At 44.5% G+C, this 20,421-nt stretch overlaps 1 protein-coding gene across 1 annotated transcript in view; it reads right to left on the reverse strand.

Annotated features, from left to right (window-relative positions):
• Positions 1-1,345: 1,345 nt before the first annotated feature.
• Positions 1,346-20,421, reverse strand: part of LOC144151759 (uncharacterized) — a 47,853-nt gene continuing 28,777 nt past the window's right edge. The window contains exons 5-8 of the mRNA XM_077682893.1: positions 16,144-16,295; positions 4,395-4,477; positions 2,222-2,302; positions 1,346-1,501 (exon numbers count right to left, since the gene is read on the reverse strand). Of these exons, the coding sequence (XP_077539019.1) occupies positions 16,279-16,295 (17 nt within the window). The 3' untranslated portion in view covers positions 1,346-1,501; positions 2,222-2,302; positions 4,395-4,477; positions 16,144-16,278. The remainder of the gene's footprint in view (positions 1,502-2,221; positions 2,303-4,394; positions 4,478-16,143; positions 16,296-20,421) is intronic.

The following is a 20,421-nucleotide window of genomic DNA, read 5'->3' on the forward strand; positions in this document are numbered from 1 at the left end:
TAAAGTACTCCGCACCTAAAAATACGCCGGCTTCCTGTTGCAGTATCACAAGTTTGCACTGCTAGCGCTTATCGGCGTCACTTGGTAAACAAAGCAGTGACCCCTTGCCGCTCCTGCTTGTTCAGGCGTAGCGACATCCCGCTACGCAGGAAGTCTCGAGCATTTCATTCCAGTGAAAGCGCACGATATGACCCAAGGCGCAACATCGACTAAATTATTTCAAACTCTCAAAATAACCCGCCGATGGTTTCGGATTCCGTGGGAGCCTTGTTTCGTTGACACAGCGCAAAGGTCCCGTCGGTCCCCCACTGTTCTCGTAGTGCCGCCCACGCGGGGGCTTCGGCGACTTAGCATTCTATAGTGTTACGGCGGGGTTTCATGACCAAAAAAGCATTGAAGTACTCTGGTAAAACATACTCGTTATGTAGGATTGGGCAACGAATGAATCCATCAAAGGAATGCGTCGCGTACAAGTCCGTCGTTAGACGGAGGGGTGCATGATTTTATATTGGACCTTTTGGAACCTTACGTTCATGTACGGTTAAGGTACAATCTCTAACCTCGCTAATTCACCTATTTTGGAACCGACCTGCCTTTTAGCCGACGTCAGATGGAAAATTAGAGCTGGGGCGTAATCTGAAAGTATGGGATTTCCTAATTCTCCTCTTTCGGCATTCGACGTAATAAAGAAACCCCGAAATTCGCCGCACTATTTGTCATCCTTTTCATTTGTAAAATTCTTCAATATTCGTAGAGCCAGAACTATGACAATATATCACAAAGCGATACAAACTTTGAATTTTAAGTGCTACACTTTTTAAAAGCTATTAAGAATAATGAATACATTGCAGCTCTTACGGGCATGGGTTGCATAGCCTAATTGCAACTGCAGAATACCTACGCTTAAAATGGTTCGGAATGGTGCAATTCTATGAGAGCGACTCTTTTTCTGATAATAAAATGAGTTTTGGGCGCCTACGGACTACTTCCGCAAGCATGAAAGAATCCCAACACTCGACTAGGTGAACATCTGGACAAAAAAAATTATTTTTATGTCAGGATACACTCTTTTATGCTGATTACGTTTTCAGCTAGTTAAAACACCAATGTTTCTGGATTCCCAGGAAATAAATGAGATTTTCCCATTGAGGATCAGTGGCGCGTGCGGTATTGCCTGGCAGTTGTGTACGAGATAACGAAAGTTATATGCAAAAATCCTTGTCTTGCTAGTAGATTAACCCTTCAAAAAGTTTTCTTTGTGAGGTACAGTTCTGGAGCTCAAGACACTTGTGTCAGTTTCAACGTCTCTGTTGAACTAGCAAAAATAAATAGCGAGAGAAATAGGTTGTTCAGGCTGTCCGTACTTTATTTTACCCTAAACACCATCTATAGAAAACCTTATATTGGTGTTTCGGGCAAAGTGATCGGTAAACTTGCATACACTTGTTGGGTGTGCCAAAAGCTGCCTTAGTCCAAACACGTATTTCACACTGCGGCATCCCTGTAAACAAAAAGAAATGCTTTTGTAAATATGTAGGCTACTGAGACCTTCATAGGGGAGTTTTGTCCCAAAAATACCTGTCTTAACATCTAGTTCACTAAACTTCACTTTTAATATCATTTGTCTTCAAATGACAATAAAGAGATAGTGCGACATATCTACCGAAAGAAGCAGCCGCTACGCACGACCATAGTTGAACGAAAAGTAAATTATTCACCACTTCAGGCACAAAATATTGAATTTGGGATTTCCAAAATTGCCTAGTCAAAAAAAAAAAAAAACGTCAATTCACCGGACACGGTGCTAAACAACAACTACGAGTAGATGCCTCGGCTTTGACTCCTTAGAGAGGCGTAAAAGTACAAAGCAGATATGCTTTGTTAGCTATTTAAAATGAAACACTGTTAGTTATCTAGGTAAAAAGGCGTAAAAGGGAACCAACGACACTCTTAGCCTCACTCAGAAATATATGCAGAGGGTATACAAACAGCTCCAGTTAAGTAAGTTTTGTATTTTTAGATATTGCTGGCGCAAGCCTACATTTAAACGACTGCACATCCTCCTAACGAGGAGTTAACGAAGACGTGTCCAAAAACGCAACGCAAATGAAGTTCATAATTTAGATCTAACGAGAAATAAATGAGCAGATTCTTCTGGTTTTACGTTGCTTAGGTTCTTATGAGGAAAATACCAGTTCATATGTTGGCGATTGGTACTTACCATCCTGGTGGAGGGAAAAAACTGCGCAGTGTTCTGCCTGACTCGCGAATAGAAGCATGTACCGTTTTCCGTTTCCCCTTCCTGCATCAAATTGGGATGTCAATGTGGATTTATGTGCAAAGAAGGCTGGGTGGTTAGTTATGTGCGAAGAAAATAAATTAAAGGAATTTTAGCGCGCACGAACACTTTCACAAAAATATCGCCCACAAAAATGTGACTATACACCGTCGCCCTTAGTAGAGTGTTTAGTTCCAGAGCGTGGCGAACATCTCGTCTCCAAAAATGTTCCAACATTCGGCCGGCGATAGAATGCCAAACGCTTAATTGCGAGGTCCTTCAACAGAACGTTCTTTGAAGTCAATTTAGAGGAGAGGAATCTTTTGGAAACTTTGTTTTATGTAAATGCATTACGCTTTGGATGAAACATTGGTCGGTCGCCTTCAACGCATCGTGATTTGCGTCCTCTCCGACCTGTTCGCTTTAGAGGTGTGCGGGAAGATAACTAAAAATCGACCTCTTACGCAGTAACTACTGGAATAATGCCTAATCTGCGAGTCATCGTATTTTGCGTAACAATGTGGCTGGCGCCGTTGTTGATGTAAATACACCTCCAGGCCTAGCATACACCAAAATCATCAATGAATGTTTCATATTACCGTATTCTTGCAATCCTAAGCACCCCATGGTTCTAAGCACCATGCCCTACTTTCGGGACAAAAATTGTATACAGCATTTGCATGAGAATCTCAGCCACCCTTTTTGTAAGCAATCATCGCAAGGTAGACTTCCGACGCGTGGGAACGGGCCCGAGTTGACGTTGTGGCGAAGTCATTAATGATGTTTTCAGTTAAAAGCGACTTCTCAGAGCAGAAGACGTCATCCTGGGAGATACTGAGGGCGGCGGCCGAAGCGGCACGGCGGTCTCTAATGGTAGTGACGGTGACTGAGTATCCTACGTAAGCAGTGGGCTGACTGTCTGTACCTATTTCTCTATGATATGTCCGCCAAATGAAAACATTATTCTTCGCGCCTGTTTCGTCGTGATGAGGTCGAAAGAAAGTGCGGAAGAGAATGAGGTAATACAGATTTTAGAATCTAAGCACCCCCTCCCCTCACTTTGGGCATCGCTGTGATGAAAAAAGGGGGTCGCTTAGAATTGAGTAAATACGGAAATCTTGTCACGAAAATTTGAGTGTACTGACGGTACTGTCCAGTTTTACAGTTTGCTCTGCCAGTGCACAACGCGTACAGCCACTCAACCTGTACACTACATTGCTTACAACTACAGGCTATTCCGTAGGTTGTGAGGATCCTCAATACCGTGTCGTGGTCTTTTCATATCATTCCTCGCTTGGAAAATAATAGTCTGGCCAATATGCAGCTACCAATTGTTATCGTTCCGAGGTAGAACAGTTCCGCGTTTGTGGGAAATGTGACAACTTAGAAACGCAAAGTTGTTTCTGAGAAAATAACCCTAAATACAACCAGTTCTGCTATTTTTCCCGCATTTTCTGATGATATCAAGTTTGCCACACACATATTTATGCGATATTTTTTCTTCTAAGCTTTTCTAACCAGTCGCCGTGACTACAGTGTACACTGGTATGAGCATTATGCCTTTTTAACCCGACGTGATACCCTTCTACACTGCTTCGCGACGACACTCTAATTGCGTTTGAACTGCTTAAACCCGCCTTCGTCCACGTACCCATCTAACTATCTTCCTTTTTAAACATAGTAACCCTGCTGCAAAGGCACACCTTCATTGTTGTCTAACGTAAAACCCGTAAAACCATGACTTATACCCGCGGGATAATTCTGGAAGCACTCCCCAATGCTTCAACACGTTTCGCAACTCTGAACGATCTTTTGGAGCAAGCGAAACCTCTCTCTCACCAGGCTGACCCTGGTTCTCACGCTGAACTCTGGAAAAGCCGTAGCTTATGTCCCTTGCAGGATCCTCTGTATACAACAGAAATTTCCGTCGCATGCTCAAAAGGAATGTCACTCATGCCTATACAACATTTTGGTCTTGTTTTTGTTCAGTACTTTTCTGCCTTATATTTTTTTCCCATGTAAAAAAGAATCAAATCATGCATGTTGCTTGGAAAAACAGTCTTTGCTCGGCTCATGGGTAACGCACAGTATCAGAGTAGCATACTGAATCACTTACTTGGGTTCTTGTACGTCGTAAGGGTTGGACCAAATTCACCCCATTTTGCGGCGGCCAGAAATCCAAAAATGCGTTCTCCATGTCTGTAGAAATATTACCATAAATATTGTCAGTTATCCTGTGACAAATATACTAATGAGCCGTGACAATAGTCCAAGCGGACCCCTGATAATCTTTCTAAAAATGTAACGAATTTGGGATTTTTCTTGGTGACTCTTTCTAGAGATCATGAGGTCACTGCTTGAGGGGGATATATAATGGCTCACATTTATGTAATATCTTCAATACTGTAACTTCAAAAGTTCAATGAACGTATCTTTACATAATGTCTATGAATTCTTGAATTGCGTCCTATTTTTTTCGCTTCAGCATGACGCACTGTATATAATATCTCAGCCGCTGCTGTCGCCAATATTGAGAACTTTGGTGCGTGTAATCTTAAGCACGAGCACCACGTGGCATGCGCGCTCCGAGAAACAAGTCTTTCAACAACGCCTCCGATGCGGACGCGGGTGGATGACGTGGCACAAGGTATCATTCGCGACAGTGAAATGACATTTTAGAGCTTCTTTTCAGAAAATTAACTACCTCTAAATCCTCTCTGCGCTGTTTTGACTATTCTGCAGTACCTGTACCAGTCCTTTGATCAGTAAACGATTCTAGCCAAGGGATAGCGTTGATGACTTGGGCCCCATGCTCTTAAACACTATACCCGCCTAAAAATTGACAATTTTATGTCGATGAGTCGGTTTTATGTAAGTGCTACACCCACAAAAGCAAGGTGTAGCCAGTTCTTGTAAAGCTCGGAGTAATATGCTGACAAGCGGGGAGAATGTGAAATAATAACAAGCACGTTGCTACGTACCTCGACGCCAATTTTTACGCTAAGGGTTTGTATTGGTAAATTTTCGACTGGTAATTTTATAAATTCTAAATTATAGGTTATAAATATTATAAAATATATAAGTTATAATATAAATAAGTTTTATATATAAATATATATATATATATATATATATATATATATATATATATATATATATATATATATAAGTTATAAGTTATATAAATTATAAACTTATAAGTTATAAATATAAATTATAAGTTAACCTGCAGAATTTTATAAATTCTGCAGGTTAACTGCACGACCAGTGATGTGTAGCTATAAGAGCTTTAACATGGGGTTTCCGGTTTACATTTTTTGTGGCCATAGATAGGGTGAATACAATTTATTTGGTCAAAGTGTGCTTTCAGTAAGAAAACGTGGGCTGTATGTGCCACCCTAGCTCTAAAAATCCTTTATTACGATGATTCCACGTATTGAAAAGTTGTGAAAAGAGGATTACTGACAAATGCTTGCGAAATGCCTATAAAAAATTATGGGCACAGCACGTTTACTACAGTGTACAGAAAAAGGGCACCGCCTTGTTGCTACTGAATTTCTCTCAGACATTCTGTTCTCTTTTCCAGGATACATAATAAAAAAGGCGCAGTTTTCGAGCGTTGTGGCCAGCGCGACAGCAGAGACACGCACAATCCGCACAGTGGCAGTTCCATACGTGCACCGACTGCCCCAGAGCCTTACAAAAACCGCCATAAAATATGGTACCACCGCCATTTTTTCTACACCAGGACGATTTTTACGAGTGTGTAACTTCGTGAACCAAAACCAGAACACAGCAGGTTGCCAGAAGCACGCGACTCGGTTCATCAAATGCAAGGTTGCCGTCTTTTACCAGATACTACATATTCAAAATTTATGATATAAATGGGGCGAATGCACTGTCAGCCAAACAGGATTGTGCGCAAATGTCCGAAGGTGAGAGCACAAAGCAGCAGTAAAAGCAGTTGCAGTCTCAAAACATTGCTTAGTCACTGCCACCGCTACACGAGTACACCAGGATTTTAAGGCACAATCGCCTTGTGCGGCTTGAAGGGGCCGATAGAAAGAGAACGATGTTCAAACCATACGAAATAAACACTCAGGATGAGAATTAGGCAAGCACCATTTCACTGGCACTTTAAGAAATGGTCTTGATTTACAGAAGTATTGTGTATACTAATGCGACGTGCGGAGAAACTTGATTTTGGCCTTCATTTTTACGGGTTTAGTTATGTTTTTTTGTATCTAGTTGATGACTCGCGTCGGTTCCGTCCGCATTCTACTCCGGTATTCTCGCCTTTTTCGTCTGAAGAAATGTATGCGCAACTTATCCTTCCGTGAAATTTCTTTTATCTAAATAATATATTTGGAAAGCAGTAATAAATAATTTCAAACAAACCTTCTTGCTATATTTATTTTACTCATTTTCCTATTACTGCAAAGCCACCTCTTTCTTGTTAAAATTCGTTGCGTTTGTGTAGCAACCTACAGTGCCTAAATATATTATCAGGCATTTGAAAAAAAAAACAGCGCATACACGTATAAAACCAGGAATGAGCCACAATAAAACCCCAATAAACAATCTGTAAATAAATCTCACAAAATAGCAAGAACGAATATACGCCCGTTGTTTAGTTGCGAAAGAACGGAAGCCTAATGCTTGGACAAATGTACCAGGGGAGCATTTCTAGAAAACCTATATATGAGCACTCGTCATAACATGTTGACAGCGAAATTCAAAATTCTGCATTCTGGCATGAAATTTCTATGGCAGATAGTATTGTCTGTGACACACGTTTCTACATTGAAGGTCACTTTTAATTCATTTGGTACACGTGCAATCAGTCAGAATTAATCAAGTGCAACATACCGGCAATAAAACAATACACAGGCATAGATGTAATATGGCATGTCCTCACCGAAACTACTTCAACCTAGAAAGAGGGGAAGGAGATGCTTTTGTACTCTGCGTGTTCAGCAGCCCCCGTAGCAGCCATGAGTTTTCGAAGCTACTCCGCGAGGAAATAGAAATAAACAAGGGGCATGCCCTGCCATAAAATGGGTCGTTAACCCAAGCCACTCAACCTGGGACTACAAACGAGATGCGACCAAAAGAACAAACCAATGCAAGGCGCCCAAATAGCTGGGATTTCTTTAAGCACCGATTCAACGTACGGCAACGAACTAGGCAAGAACGCCACCATAGACACGACGCCAGATTTGATCTTCACAAGAACACTACGTATGCAAACCAATGGCTATAAAAGTAAAGCCATCTAAATGCTGCAGAAAAGAGTACTTAAAACGACCACATTGATATCCAGACTCGCTAATATACGCCAAGTACTCAAAGAAACCAATTTAATCACAACGATTCAGTCTTTTGTCCTCAGTAGAGTGGTATACGTAGCACCAGTTCACACTCTCAAAACAGACAAAACAAACAACAATTACCAATATGATGGCAAAAGATTGGAAACAGGCCATAGTATAGTCATAAGAACGCCGAAAAACAAATTAGAGACGTTAGGGGTGCACGATTCGCGTGACAATAATCAAAGCTTTGCAAATTTCCGAATTCTAGTGAGGTACGGAACTTCACACTTGGAGATGCATGCCGAGATCACTAAAAAATGGTTATGATTCGCAACGTAAAAAAAATATAACATTCCATACGAGCCCGAGAACATGTGCACATTCCTCCATTAGCCAAGAACATGTAGCCGTTGAATAATCAGGAGTGCAGACAAGGAAAACCCAATGCTATCTACAAGCGCTTCGAAGACACCTAGAACGCCTTATACGTCGAGGCTACTCACTGCTGGGACCGCACTGCCATAACAATGGCGGTGGTTGACCAGCATGGCCACCTGATAACATCAGTCTCCGTTCAGGCAAGCACGCCTGATAGTAAGGAAAAAGCTGTCATTGCTATGTCATCAGCATCAATGTAACAAGATGTATAACCAAAAATTCCAAAAAGTCCGTGTGAAATGACGCCAGGGGATCGATATCGTTCAAAGAGCTGAAAATTATGAATAGAAAAAGCGGAGCAATGCGATAAGAGTGCTAATAATAAGGGCACCAGCTCACATAGCCCCACCCCGCAATCAGGACGCTCACAAGCTAGCTCGAGGACTAACAGGCTAGGGTTGCGTTACAAGCACCACGGAGCAGTCCTCGCCCAGAAAAACCAACAGTGAATGCGTCACCACTTACAAACAGTTGATAGATCATTACCGATCAGGACGGCTAAAATACCCCGGGGGTGCACAAAACATTCAACAAAAAACAGATGCAGGAGTCTACTACCGAACGCATGGTGAAACGGAGCGCGAAAAGGAACAACAACCACCGGGAGGAACAAATACGAGAGTAAGGAGCCTGCTATCAACCAAGGTGTTTATTGAAAAAAAAAATTATACGTGAAGAAAAAAAGATACACAAAATAAGATCTTGCATGACTTACGTCCGAGACAAACGAAACCACCTTTTACGTAGCATACAAATGTTCAAATTTAGGTCTGACACAGATACGGATGGCTAACTTACACACTTCTCACACATTTTTGCAATGTGAGTGGCCTCCTCAATTTCGCGTGCCTTGTGGTCTCAACGTGTACATACATTGATGGTTGAATAAACGGAGGATGGCAACCAAATGACAAGGGATGCAAGGACAGGTGTGAAAGCTTATCGCTGTTCAGGGCCATTTTATGCTCGTGCAGACGTATAATCAAGTAGCCGTCTGTTTGACAGAAATACACTCGTTTGCATTCCAATGGTATCTTGTGGAACACCGCCACGTGGCAGGCCACAATCCTACCAGTGTGTTTAATAAGTTGACTGCCGAACCCTGAGCATGACGCAACCTTTTCTTCGACAGCCGAGCAAACACGAGAACTATTACCAGGGGCACTAAACACCAAATTAGCACAAGAACGGTCTGCCGCCTTTTACAGGCAGTGTAAATTGAATGCATGTAGGACACCACCACGCTCTTTACTTGCATAATTTCCACCTTCTCTAGATTATGCTAGAACTGCACCCAGACTTCGCCCATTTCACAAGCTTCTGACATAGACTGGACAAAATGTGAAAATATTAGTTCCTTCAACCTTGTGAAGAAGGATAACGTGTGACGGTGGACGCAGTCCACAGTGTGCACGTAGCAAAACAAGATGGTTTGTGATTTGCGCTTGAGCATACTTTCAAGCCAATTGACTGAAATAAACTTGGAATGACCCGAACTTTGTTCTCGCTCAAGGGGACAAACATGGAGCTATTCTCTTTCCCTCCCGCGTCACTTGTGTGACACACCAACCCAATGCCCCTGACCACTGGGTACATCGAACCGGACACATTGGGCCATTAGACGTCCGCGTTTATATTTCCCGCCACGACAACAGGCTTGTCATCATAAAGGGCATGAAACCTGTTCCTTCGCGTGCACGCCACCATTCTCCCACTGCTCCAAACCCGTGCTCGTATAAACCGGCAACCGGTTATGTTCGCATGCTTAGAAGTGAAATACACCATCGAGAATGCTGCTCTGAAAGCTCTTTACGCTAATCAAGTAATATTAGATCACGTCGTTGTTTCCAGCGGGCAAGTTTCTCTCCATCGAGGAGGGATCCGCAGTTACTCGTCGAGTTGGAACCCGAGGCGGCAACGGCGGCGGCAGTGGCTCTGCGTAGTTCTCGTACCCATTCGCGTTTTCGCTTCCGTAGACCCTTCTCTAATTCCCAGTCTTCGTCCTACAAGCGAAGGACATGCGTCCGTTTCATAGCGAGTTAAAATCTGGAAGGTGTCTAGTTTTATTCTAGCGGACAAACATGTCGCTCTCCGATTCCCTCCACCGTTGTAGGCGTAATACTATCTGCCTGCACGACAAACCCGACCTACACCATTTGATTTCGGACGAATCAGACCGGGCGCTTTGAGCCATGATAATTCCTCCATTAAATCTCCCACCAGCACAGCGCGCATGTTGTCGGTGGAGGCATGCATCCCAGCTGTGCGCGCACGCGGCCCTCCGTCCGCCTCCTTCCTGACCACTCATAGAGAGACAGCCGGTGATGGAATAAAACCATGAAAATGTTTCTCGGAAAGCCTCTCAATTTGGAGAAAAATTATCGGCTTACGCTGGCGTTCCAACCTGCCATGTTCATCTTCACCCGGGCGGGATTCGAGCTACTCGGCGATGTGGCATTTGAGATGGAAACAGCGGGGATTTCATCGTCGGCAGCGGAGGCTTTCGGTCGAGTATACGCTATGCGCTTCTGTTCAATCTCCACAATCACCTGACCATCGTCTACCGCTTTTGTCAGGTGTTTTCTCAACTTGCAAAATAGGCATCGGTGGTGGCGAGGGGAATAAAAGTTGTGAAAAGGGTGTTGGCGGTGGCGAGGAGGAGCCCTGGAGCGACGTTGAGTAATTCAGCTTCACCGGGGGAAGGAGGCGGAGACATATGTTGATTGTAGAGTTTTAACACACCGACGCAATGCAGGCGATGAGGCGCGCCGTAGTGGAGGGCTCGAGGTTAATTTTGACCACCTGAGAATCTTCAACGGGCGCTGAAATCTCGTACACACAGGGTGAGACAAATACTGCTTCCCACTAAAAGCCCAGCGGCTTTCAACCTTTGTACATGTTGTCGAAATCTGGGGCTCAGAAAATGGGGACAGGATTTGTAAATGGCCGACATGATGCAAGAATGTGCGATAGCGTTCTTCACTGTTTTGGAGTTCTCCGTTGCGTTCATTAGGAGCGGCCTTGTCGACCGAGGCCTCAACCATCATGAAACATGAAGATCATAAAAACGTAACGTCAGGTCAAGAAAGTGCAGAATGTTGTCTTTAGGAAGCTCGAAGTTGAAGTTGAGAACACCACCGCACCGGTTAGAAACTTTCAGGATGTCAACGCACACTCTGTGGTGATGTTGTATGTACGGCAGGCCTAAATAATCATCAACATATCAGAAGACGCGTTTATGAATCCTATGAAGATACCTCTCAATGAAGCGGTCCACTCTCCAATAGAAGATTACAAAAAGTGGGGGGCCTACCGTCGACCGCATGCAGATCTCCAGTTCTGCCAATAAAGTACATTCTGCCACCCGATAGACGTTGATCCGAGGTAGGACAGAAGTCCCAAAAACTTCCCACCTACACGCCACGTTGAGAAGAAAATAAAGCAATAAACTCGTGAAATATAGCATATGGCCGGAACGTGTTTTGGAAGTTTTGTCCTCCTTCCTCGGGTGAACCTTTGCAAGGTGGCATATTGAACTTCACGTGCAAAAGTCGAAGGTTTGCATAGGATTGAGGGTAGACACAACACTTTGTGAAATCTTCTTAATCAGAGTAAATAGCTTATTAGAGAAGCATCTTCATGGGATTCATACAGTTGTATTCCGGTACATTCATGATTATTTAATTCTGTCAGAGAGGAAGGATTACAACAGCATATGCTTTGATATACTCAAAGATTTTTAAGGATTGGTTCTTTAAACTGGTATAAAGAATTGCAGCAGCATGGGCTTTGATATCCTGAAAGCTGTTTAAGGACTGCTGATTTAAACTGGCTTACCTTCGAACACGTTACGGACGACGTCTTGCTGTTTTTTGACGTGAGGTTACGTTTTTCTGTTCTCCAAGTCTGTTGGTGGTTCTCGCCTAAGTGGACTAAGCGGCTCCAAAAGTACGCAACGACGCATCGAAAACCGTCAACAACAGCATCGCGAACTGTGAATTATGTCTGCCATTTTTGAACTGTGTCCCCATTTTCTCAACCCCAGCCTCGGACAACCGGTCACAAGGGTGAACGCCGCTGGGTTTCCTGATAATCTGTTGTCGAGCATATGTTATAACCTTCTGAAATGGGTGAAATATAGGTACTGTTCCGAGCCTTAGCGAGACAAGGCTGAAATAAGAAAAGGACAGATTCGAGTGGCACCCTACATGGATAGAATTTACCACTATCTGAAAAAAAGGGGCGGCGCGTCATGATGCTGATGCTTGTTTAATGCCCCGGGTAATATTTCCCGTGCTTGCTCGGCCGTCGAAAGAAAGGTTACGTTATGCTGAGGGTTTGGCCGTTGTCAAATAATACACATTCACAAGTATGTCACCTGCCGCGGGGTGGTGGTCTATTAGATATCTTTGAAATACAAGCGTGTGTATTTCGGTCAAACAGGAGGCTGTTTCAATAAACCTCTGCAGGAACCTGAATGGGCCCTGCACACCGATCAGCTTTCACATATATTCGCGCATTGCTTGTCATGGGAATACCGTACTCTGCCTGATAAAACTTCAGTGTTATTTCAACACCCAGACCAAAAGGCACATGAAAGGTGGAGGCCGCTGCATTGCGAAAATGGTTGAAAAGTGTATCGGTTCGTCTTCCGTATCTGTGTCTAACATTGAAGTTGTGATGTCACTTAAAAGATGGTTGCACTAGTGTTTGCCCAAGTCACGCCGCATCTTATTTTGTGTCTTATCTCTTTTCTTCGTGTACATAATTTCACGTTTTTCAATACAACTCTTCTTAATAGTAGCACTCCGCCCTGTTGGGCTGGCTCCTCTAGTGGTCATTGTTTGTGTTGGATCTCCGTTTCACCATGCGCTCTAATCAAATCGCCCAGCTTCCTTTGTTACTCCACTACAGACAGGATTGTACCCCAACCCGGTGCTGCACAGTAACTTCTATCCAGACCTACACAGCGACACATGTCAAAATGAAAGGTAGGGCTGACCTGAAACTTGTACTGGGCCAGCTCTGCTATCATCATCAGTGAGATTATGAGAATATTGATAACTACACCAGAGCAGTGGGACACCGTCTGCTCATCTCAGACGACGAGTCTTACATTATTGCTTTCTGGATGGCCGGCGCCGCCATCAAGGAGCAAGAGCTCCTTGTCGATGGCTGAAGAGGGACAGATGGGACTCCTCGCCTTCCATACCCCTGACCCAAAGAGGCGCTAATAATAACGTTTAAAAGCAAAGCATTTTACCCCTACCCCCTAGGTGTTCGTTCGCGACCATTGGTGTCAACAGAAAGCTCGCGGGAACAAACAAAAGAAGTTGCTGCCACCGCCAGGAACAAAACCCGGCACTAATAGAGTAACGAAGCGAGAGCCCGTTATCTTACCGATTGAGGTACGGGCCCACGCGGAGACAGGGAGGGCAGGTGGTGCACTTACCAAGCACATCTGCGGCTTTACCCCTTGTATTTTCGCTGAATGCCACGTGATAGCGTCACGCGACCTCTTGCACCGCTGTGCCTCCGGCCGCAGCACGTGTAGCGACCATGTGCGCGCATTGCGCATGCGCTAGAATTATCGGAAATAAAAGGAAGCTCGCACTAACGCTTGACATCTCACTTCTGGAACGTCAATGTGCTAAAGCCTGTGACCTCCAGTGTTCACCTAAAATATCAGAGATCCTTGTCCGCCCTCATGCCAAACGACATATCAAGGAAGACAATGAAATACACCTCGATGGCCGGGCCATCATTCCAAGCCCAGCATAAAGATTCTGGTCCTACATCTCCATGCCAATACCAAGACTGACGTATCCTTGCAGCGCCTCAAACACAGCATCAATAAAACCATACACATTGCAGGCGAGTTGCCAGCAAGAAGTGAGGCCTCGAGGAAGCCGATACCTTTCAAACATTTCAAGCTTTTGTCCTCTCAAGAATCACTTACTTCACCCCCCGCCTTCTTCTCGCAAGGAGGACATAAAGATCTTTGATATAATGATTACAAATGCAGTTGAACAGGCCATTGGTCTTGCCATGCGTGTGTGCGTCCACGGAGAGACCGCTCAGGATAGGACTCCAATTGAGCAAAACTGCAGTGGGTCGCCACATCCTTCACCAGATTCGCTAGGGAGCAGAGAATGTCACTCCTTGTGTAGCACTTCCAGGCCCCTGGCGACAAGAACTAGAAAGGCTCCCTTTGCTTATGAATTCTTCACATGACGAGTGTCGCCGACCAGCACAGGCTCATGCGGTCAATACCACCCTCGGCGGGAATCATGCCGTTATCTACACAGACTTATCCCAACATGGAGGGCAGTGATACACCATAATCGTGGCTACCTCGAGAACCAACCTTGCTTGTGCCTCACTGAAGGCCCAAGACATGATGGCAGCAGAGACAGGCATCGCCTTGGCTCTCACTGAACGAGGCGTTCGGAAGGTAGTCACCGATTCCCAACAAGCCCACCGGAATTATTATTCGGGGTGGGTGTCCCGAACTGCACTGCGTTCGCTAACAAACCACTTCCCAACCGGTTTCATTCAGGTCACCTGGACGCCTGCCCACGCATCCGTGGAGGGCAATTAATACGCCCATCAACAAGCCAGCGCTTTTACCAGGCTATGGATGTGCACAAAGACAGTCAACCGCTTGTCACGTTCAGGGAGATAGCCCAGAATTATTGCCTTCAGAGGCAGACCCTACCTCTGCCTTACCCTGACCTTTCCAGTGAACAACAAATTACCCAAGTGCTTATATATTGTGGCTCCTTCCCACACCCGACGCGTCTCTACTTGATGCGCCTGAATCGCTACGACGCTGAATGTAAATTTTGCTCAGAAGTAGAAACACTCCGTCACATAATTGGGATGTGTGACTTTAGCCCTGGACACCCCCCTCTCTTCCCGTCAACTACCCAACAAGGGCAATGGGAGATGCTGCTGTCCAGACCCTCTCTGCCTACCCAGCTTCAGCTGGTGGACGAAGCACAGACGGTGCGGTGTGCAAATGGGCTCCAGTGAAGATGGAACCGCTCCCTTGGGCCGCCCACTGGCCATTTAAAAATCTGAATAAAAGTATTCTCCCTCCTTCTCGTCTCCTCCTCCATCTGTGCCGCGGAGCTCGTCACCTGCGTCGGCGGCGGCCCAGATGGAGAAGTGAGATCGTGTAAGACCGGGTTTGAGCTTCCTGTTTTTTATAAAAAAGTGTTTCCACTCATGTGCTTCACCAATACAACTCAATCAACCACCGTTCCTGTAGTATGCATAGATTTAACCTGAGCAAAGAGTATCTCTTTAAAGGAGTAAAGGGTGCGGTTAAGTGCATTTCTCTTGTCTCTGTTTCAACTATTTCTAGATCGAGGTGAGTGAATTTAAGAGACGTCGCATTGGTTAATGTTGTGGGTGCCGTTATAGCTTTGCTTTCCAACCGCCTTCGCAGGGTGAATTTGCGCAAATTTTTTTTCTCTCTCTCTCGACCTGGGGTGGTCCAGGAGTCCCGTTTTTTGTGTTTTATTTAAGGAGACCTTGGGTACAGTTCCGCACAACCCGGTAATTACTCAATTTTATTTTTAATAATTTTAGTCGCCCTATTTATGAGAGCTTCCCAAAAATGTGGCACCGATCTCAGCATTCATTCACCTGTCTTTTATCCTTTGAGCCTGCGGCATTGTTGTGAACCATTCGTCGGCCGTTTTTAGGCCGGCGTTCCCATAATTTAGCCTGGCATAGTTAAGTAATGTAGCGCGTTATTTTAGTATTTCACTGATACTACTGCGCCCAGTATGCGTATGGTTCGGTACATTTGTTTCTGTAATGGCCTCTGACGGTATAATATTCAGGTTTCCTGCGGTATCAGTTCTAAATGACCAACCAAATTGAAGGAAACAACACGTCATGCGTTTCTATTTTGCGAAAATATTCCCCACGTTTGTGAGTGTCTGAAATATCACACGTCATGTCTCTTTGAAAACACCGGTTAAAAAAACTTGGGGAGCAGTGTTAAATCACATATTTATAAACCTTTTGTGGATCGACATGTACTTGCAAATAAGGTAACAGTTATATCAACCTACCTTTTCCCAGTAAACTTGTACTTACATATTGTTGCTATGTCGGTAGTAGCGATCAAAGTTGTAGCGCTGCCATGATAGGAGTTTTTTAACAAATACGATGCATTTCACTTCTTTCTCATGAATGACGGGACGGTAAGTTTGCAGGAGAGTCCATATTGGCTCACGGGTATCCAAAAACTGTAACAAAGGACAGACATGTGGAAGGACAGACATGCGGAACTATATAAACGGAGTTCAGACATCGGGTTTGCGTCATTATTTGATAAGCGAAAATTATAATCAGCGTGACAATGTGGACACAAGCAGCCGTTTGCTCTTTTGTACGCCTAAATTTTGGCTCAAGATCACCGGCCGAGAAACAGCGCTCAGAAATTAGAATAAGAAAATACGTCTAGAAGCTCTATTTTTTAAAGGTTATTTTCGTGGCGAAACCCAGAAAACATTTTAAAATCAACATAAAACTATTTACTCAATTAAAAACAACTAACGGGCAAAGAACCCTCCCTTCCTAATATACGCAACCCGGAATATTATTGATGACAAGAAAAGGGGAAGGGGGGTAAGAAGCAGTAAAACCGCAGGGCCGTGACTCCAACGATAAGGTAACCGGTGTTATGCTAGCTCGAGGTTAAAAAGACCCATGATTAAACACGCAGGCGTTAGGACGAGAAAAGCTGAATAGGACTCGCGCTGACTGATTACTAAATTTTATTGAAAGGAACAGTGAAATACGCACGAAGAAGAAAGAGTGCAAGCAAAATAAGAAACGGAAACAAAGGTTACCAGGAGATTATTGAACACTTGTGTGACGCGCCACATTCATGCTGCCAAAAACCCTTACCTCTTTAGTATGCAGTGCTATTGATGGCATGCCTACACAATAGTGTTCCATTTTAAAGATTGTGAACGCCTACAAAAATTCATACGTGCGTTGCTCCCGGTACCTGGTTACAATCGAGATTATGCGAACACCCATGCTTTCCGCACTAAGTAGCAAGATTGCTTCCATGGATCGTCTTGCGCAGGTTAGCATGGTCGCGTAGGCGGTGGTTGATAGAGCGCCCCAACTCTGCCTGACGTACGACTTCCCGCAGGACAGTGCGACGTTGTACACGACACAAAGCCTGCCATCCGTGTAGGGGCATTCATGCTTGACGCCGAAACGTCCCAAGCTACGGTCGTTACTACCGAGCTTTCTGCGTAGCTTGAAATTCTTTTTGGGGAGAAAACGACACTCTGACGCCAGCCGTGCTTCAAGGTTTTAAATGTTTAGATACTCTGTGCTAGTATTGCATGACGGCCACTCTGTGTTCTGGGTGCGGGTCTTCTCCGGCCCACCTACACGGGTTTCTTTCAGAACGTCTCCTGCGAGGCTCTTGACCAGCCATTTCGGGAAGCCCGCCTCTTTGAGCCTCCAGTCTTGGTTATGAAGCTCGCTGAGACATGGTGGTGGTAACGTCTGTGTAGAGCATTCCGCAAGACGCCTTGGGCGATGCCACGCTTAACCATATTTGAGTAAGCCGCTGGGAATAGCATTAGACTATTCTCGGAACGGGTGGAACTCTGACAACAAACGTGATGCGTGTCGAGGTACAGAATTCCAGAAACCGAAGCTCAGAGTTGATGGTAGTTCCCTTGCCAAAACCAAGACACAGAAGGTCGACTCGATAACACCGCAAATGTGGTCAACATCTTTCGCAGACGTCGCACCCTCCGGGCATTCGCAAAGGACCACAACATCGTTCACGTATCTAAAACGCTTGGTTACTCTCGTGGCACTTAACTCATAATTTAATTTCCTGTCGAACTGCGCCAGTAGAAGATTGTTGAGCAGCTGGGCTAGACAAGATCCAATGGAGACGCCAGTGTTCTCCACATACTGGTTCCCTTGACATTCCGCGAGTGAAGAATCAAGGTAGAATCAACGTAGGGAAGAAAGAACTTATTCATTGGGCTGTTTTAATCATGGATCTTTATCAATCGGCCTGGCATCGCTCTCTTGTCCAATGAAAAAGGTAGTATAAAAGGGATCACTAGCAGGCACGCGCTCAGGAGAAGCCGTTTACTTTATCCATCCTTCAGCGTGTTGCTAACAAAAATGTCTGAAATTACTAGTGTTTTGTTCTTGAATATTCACGTTTGTGTGTGTTCCGAATAATTAAAACATACATTTTGTTATTATTTACATGATGTCGTAGACGGAAAGTGGCCCTTTGTTAACAATAAATATTTTACCTGGAACGCGAAAAAGTATCGACATTTAAATTGGCAGTAAAATTATCTGTGGCCACTGGAGTAGACTGATTACATAGTTTTAGGCCCGTGAAAATCATTACTCTAGGTTAATAGTGTTGTGCTGCCAATCCAACAAAATTTTAGAACTGGGCACTTGAACTGATACGCGAACGCGCATTTGTTTTTTATATCTGGCGTAGGTTTGCACAATGCGCCACTATTCCCCATGAAAAAAATAGCTTAGAGAATTACACGGGGGCTATTTCTAAAGGCGCGGGGTTTTGAAGGAACCACACGAGAAGCTACCAAAATACGAAACGAACATTTCATCTAGTCTTTTAATCAGGCAGTCCCAGTTGGCGCTTTTGCCCTTATTGTTTTGAACCCTTTTAATATCCCCAGGACTCTTTATCACGAGTTGGAGTCATTGTTACATAAAAATGTGTTACATAGCAATGTTACATAGCAATAAAGTGGGAATGAAGATATTGTAGTCATGTGCAGAAAAGGTCTTCAGTCCAAAAAAAAGTTTAAACACTTAAAAATCTGTGACCAAGTCTCGTAGAAAAGTAACCACCATAGCGTGGCTTGTGGTATTCTTGAAGGTAAAATGAGAGCTGGCAGCACCATGATGAGGGAAATACTAGTATCGAAATAATACGTGATTTAATGCCATGTCCAAATCGCGAGGTCTTCCGGAAGCGTAGAGAAATAACATGTATCTGAATAGTGTATTGAGTGGCTCAGTGACGTCTTTGTTCTGAGCATTCATGCTATCGTGCTTTGTCTGGTACGCGTGAAGGAGGTACTTATTCACGGAATCCACGCATAAATCGCCTAAATCTGCCTTTTCGGCAGCGCCGCCTGAATGGTTATTGAACTGAAAAATTACATACAACATTATATTGGCACTCGAGCAGGGCAGGTTAACCTGTATGTCCCGGTACTAAATGCGAAAATTTTCAAAAATTAAAATCATCACAGGATTGACAAATAAAAAATCGTATTGGCGCTGACCTATTTCGCAACATCCTTGATTGCGTCTTCAGAACAATAAGTATTTAAAACCCTGCTACGTAGTATATTTTATTCCTATTTACAATATAGGTCTCGGTATTGTTTGTAACCGTCTAACATTCAAGCGAAAATTTGCGTTTGGCCCAGTGCATCTCAGTGGCAACCGCTTAAAACGCCACACCTCTTTTACGCGCAGCGACAACGGTCTATACGGCAGTACTAGCGTTAGCAGCCATTGAAGTCCTGGTGGCCAATACACCAAGAGATATTCCACATGCTCAGTTAATGTTTACTTTTCATAAGTATGTAGTTGAGTGTTTAACTGTACACCTTTTCTAATTCTCGCCTGGTGCCAATACGTAAGCTCCTGCCGACGTCGTGCTATTATGCGAAGCGGCGTGGCTGGAACTGACGTTTTTTCTGAACTTAGTCGTCACGATGGCTAGTGACTAAGGCGTTGTGTTGCGCAGCTGAATGCCGCTGGTTCAGCACCGGCTGCGGTGGCTGCTTTTCGGATGCCGGTGAAAGGCGCACAGGCTTTTGTCTCGAGATTTCAGCACACGTAAAATATCCACATGGGGTCCAACTGAGCCTCGAGCACTACAGAATGGTACGCATCCTATCCATGTTGTAGCATCGACGCGCTAAACCCTAGAATCATTTATTAAAGTAACTTATTTTTAATGTGCAGCACTTCGGCTCCCGGTGCTTTGGCTGCCACGGAGTGGATATTAGCGTAACTCAGCGAGCTAACGAGGCAACGATCGCCAAAAGAAAACTGAGATGGAACGTCTGGTGAAAGTGTGAGGGGGGGGGGGGGGGGCGTCACCCGTTTCTATGACGTCATCACTATCACTGCCTCCCCTAACAGTTTCACCATTCGTCCCCGCCGACGAGCACCCTTCTCCACTCACTTTAGCCAGTGCTCCTCCTTCGTTCGTGGCTCATCCGAACCACGTGACGTTTGCGCGGGACATTCAAACACGAATGGCACTAGCATGCTCACCGGACGCGACAATTGCGAAATAACGACAGAGTAGAGTGCGCCGCC

This window comes from Haemaphysalis longicornis, unplaced genomic scaffold (assembly GCF_048455015.1).
Source record: "Haemaphysalis longicornis isolate Haplotype H1 unplaced genomic scaffold, Haemaphysalis longicornis Haplotype H1 scaffold_9, whole genome shotgun sequence".
NCBI lineage: Eukaryota > Metazoa > Arthropoda > Arachnida > Ixodida > Ixodidae > Haemaphysalis > Haemaphysalis longicornis.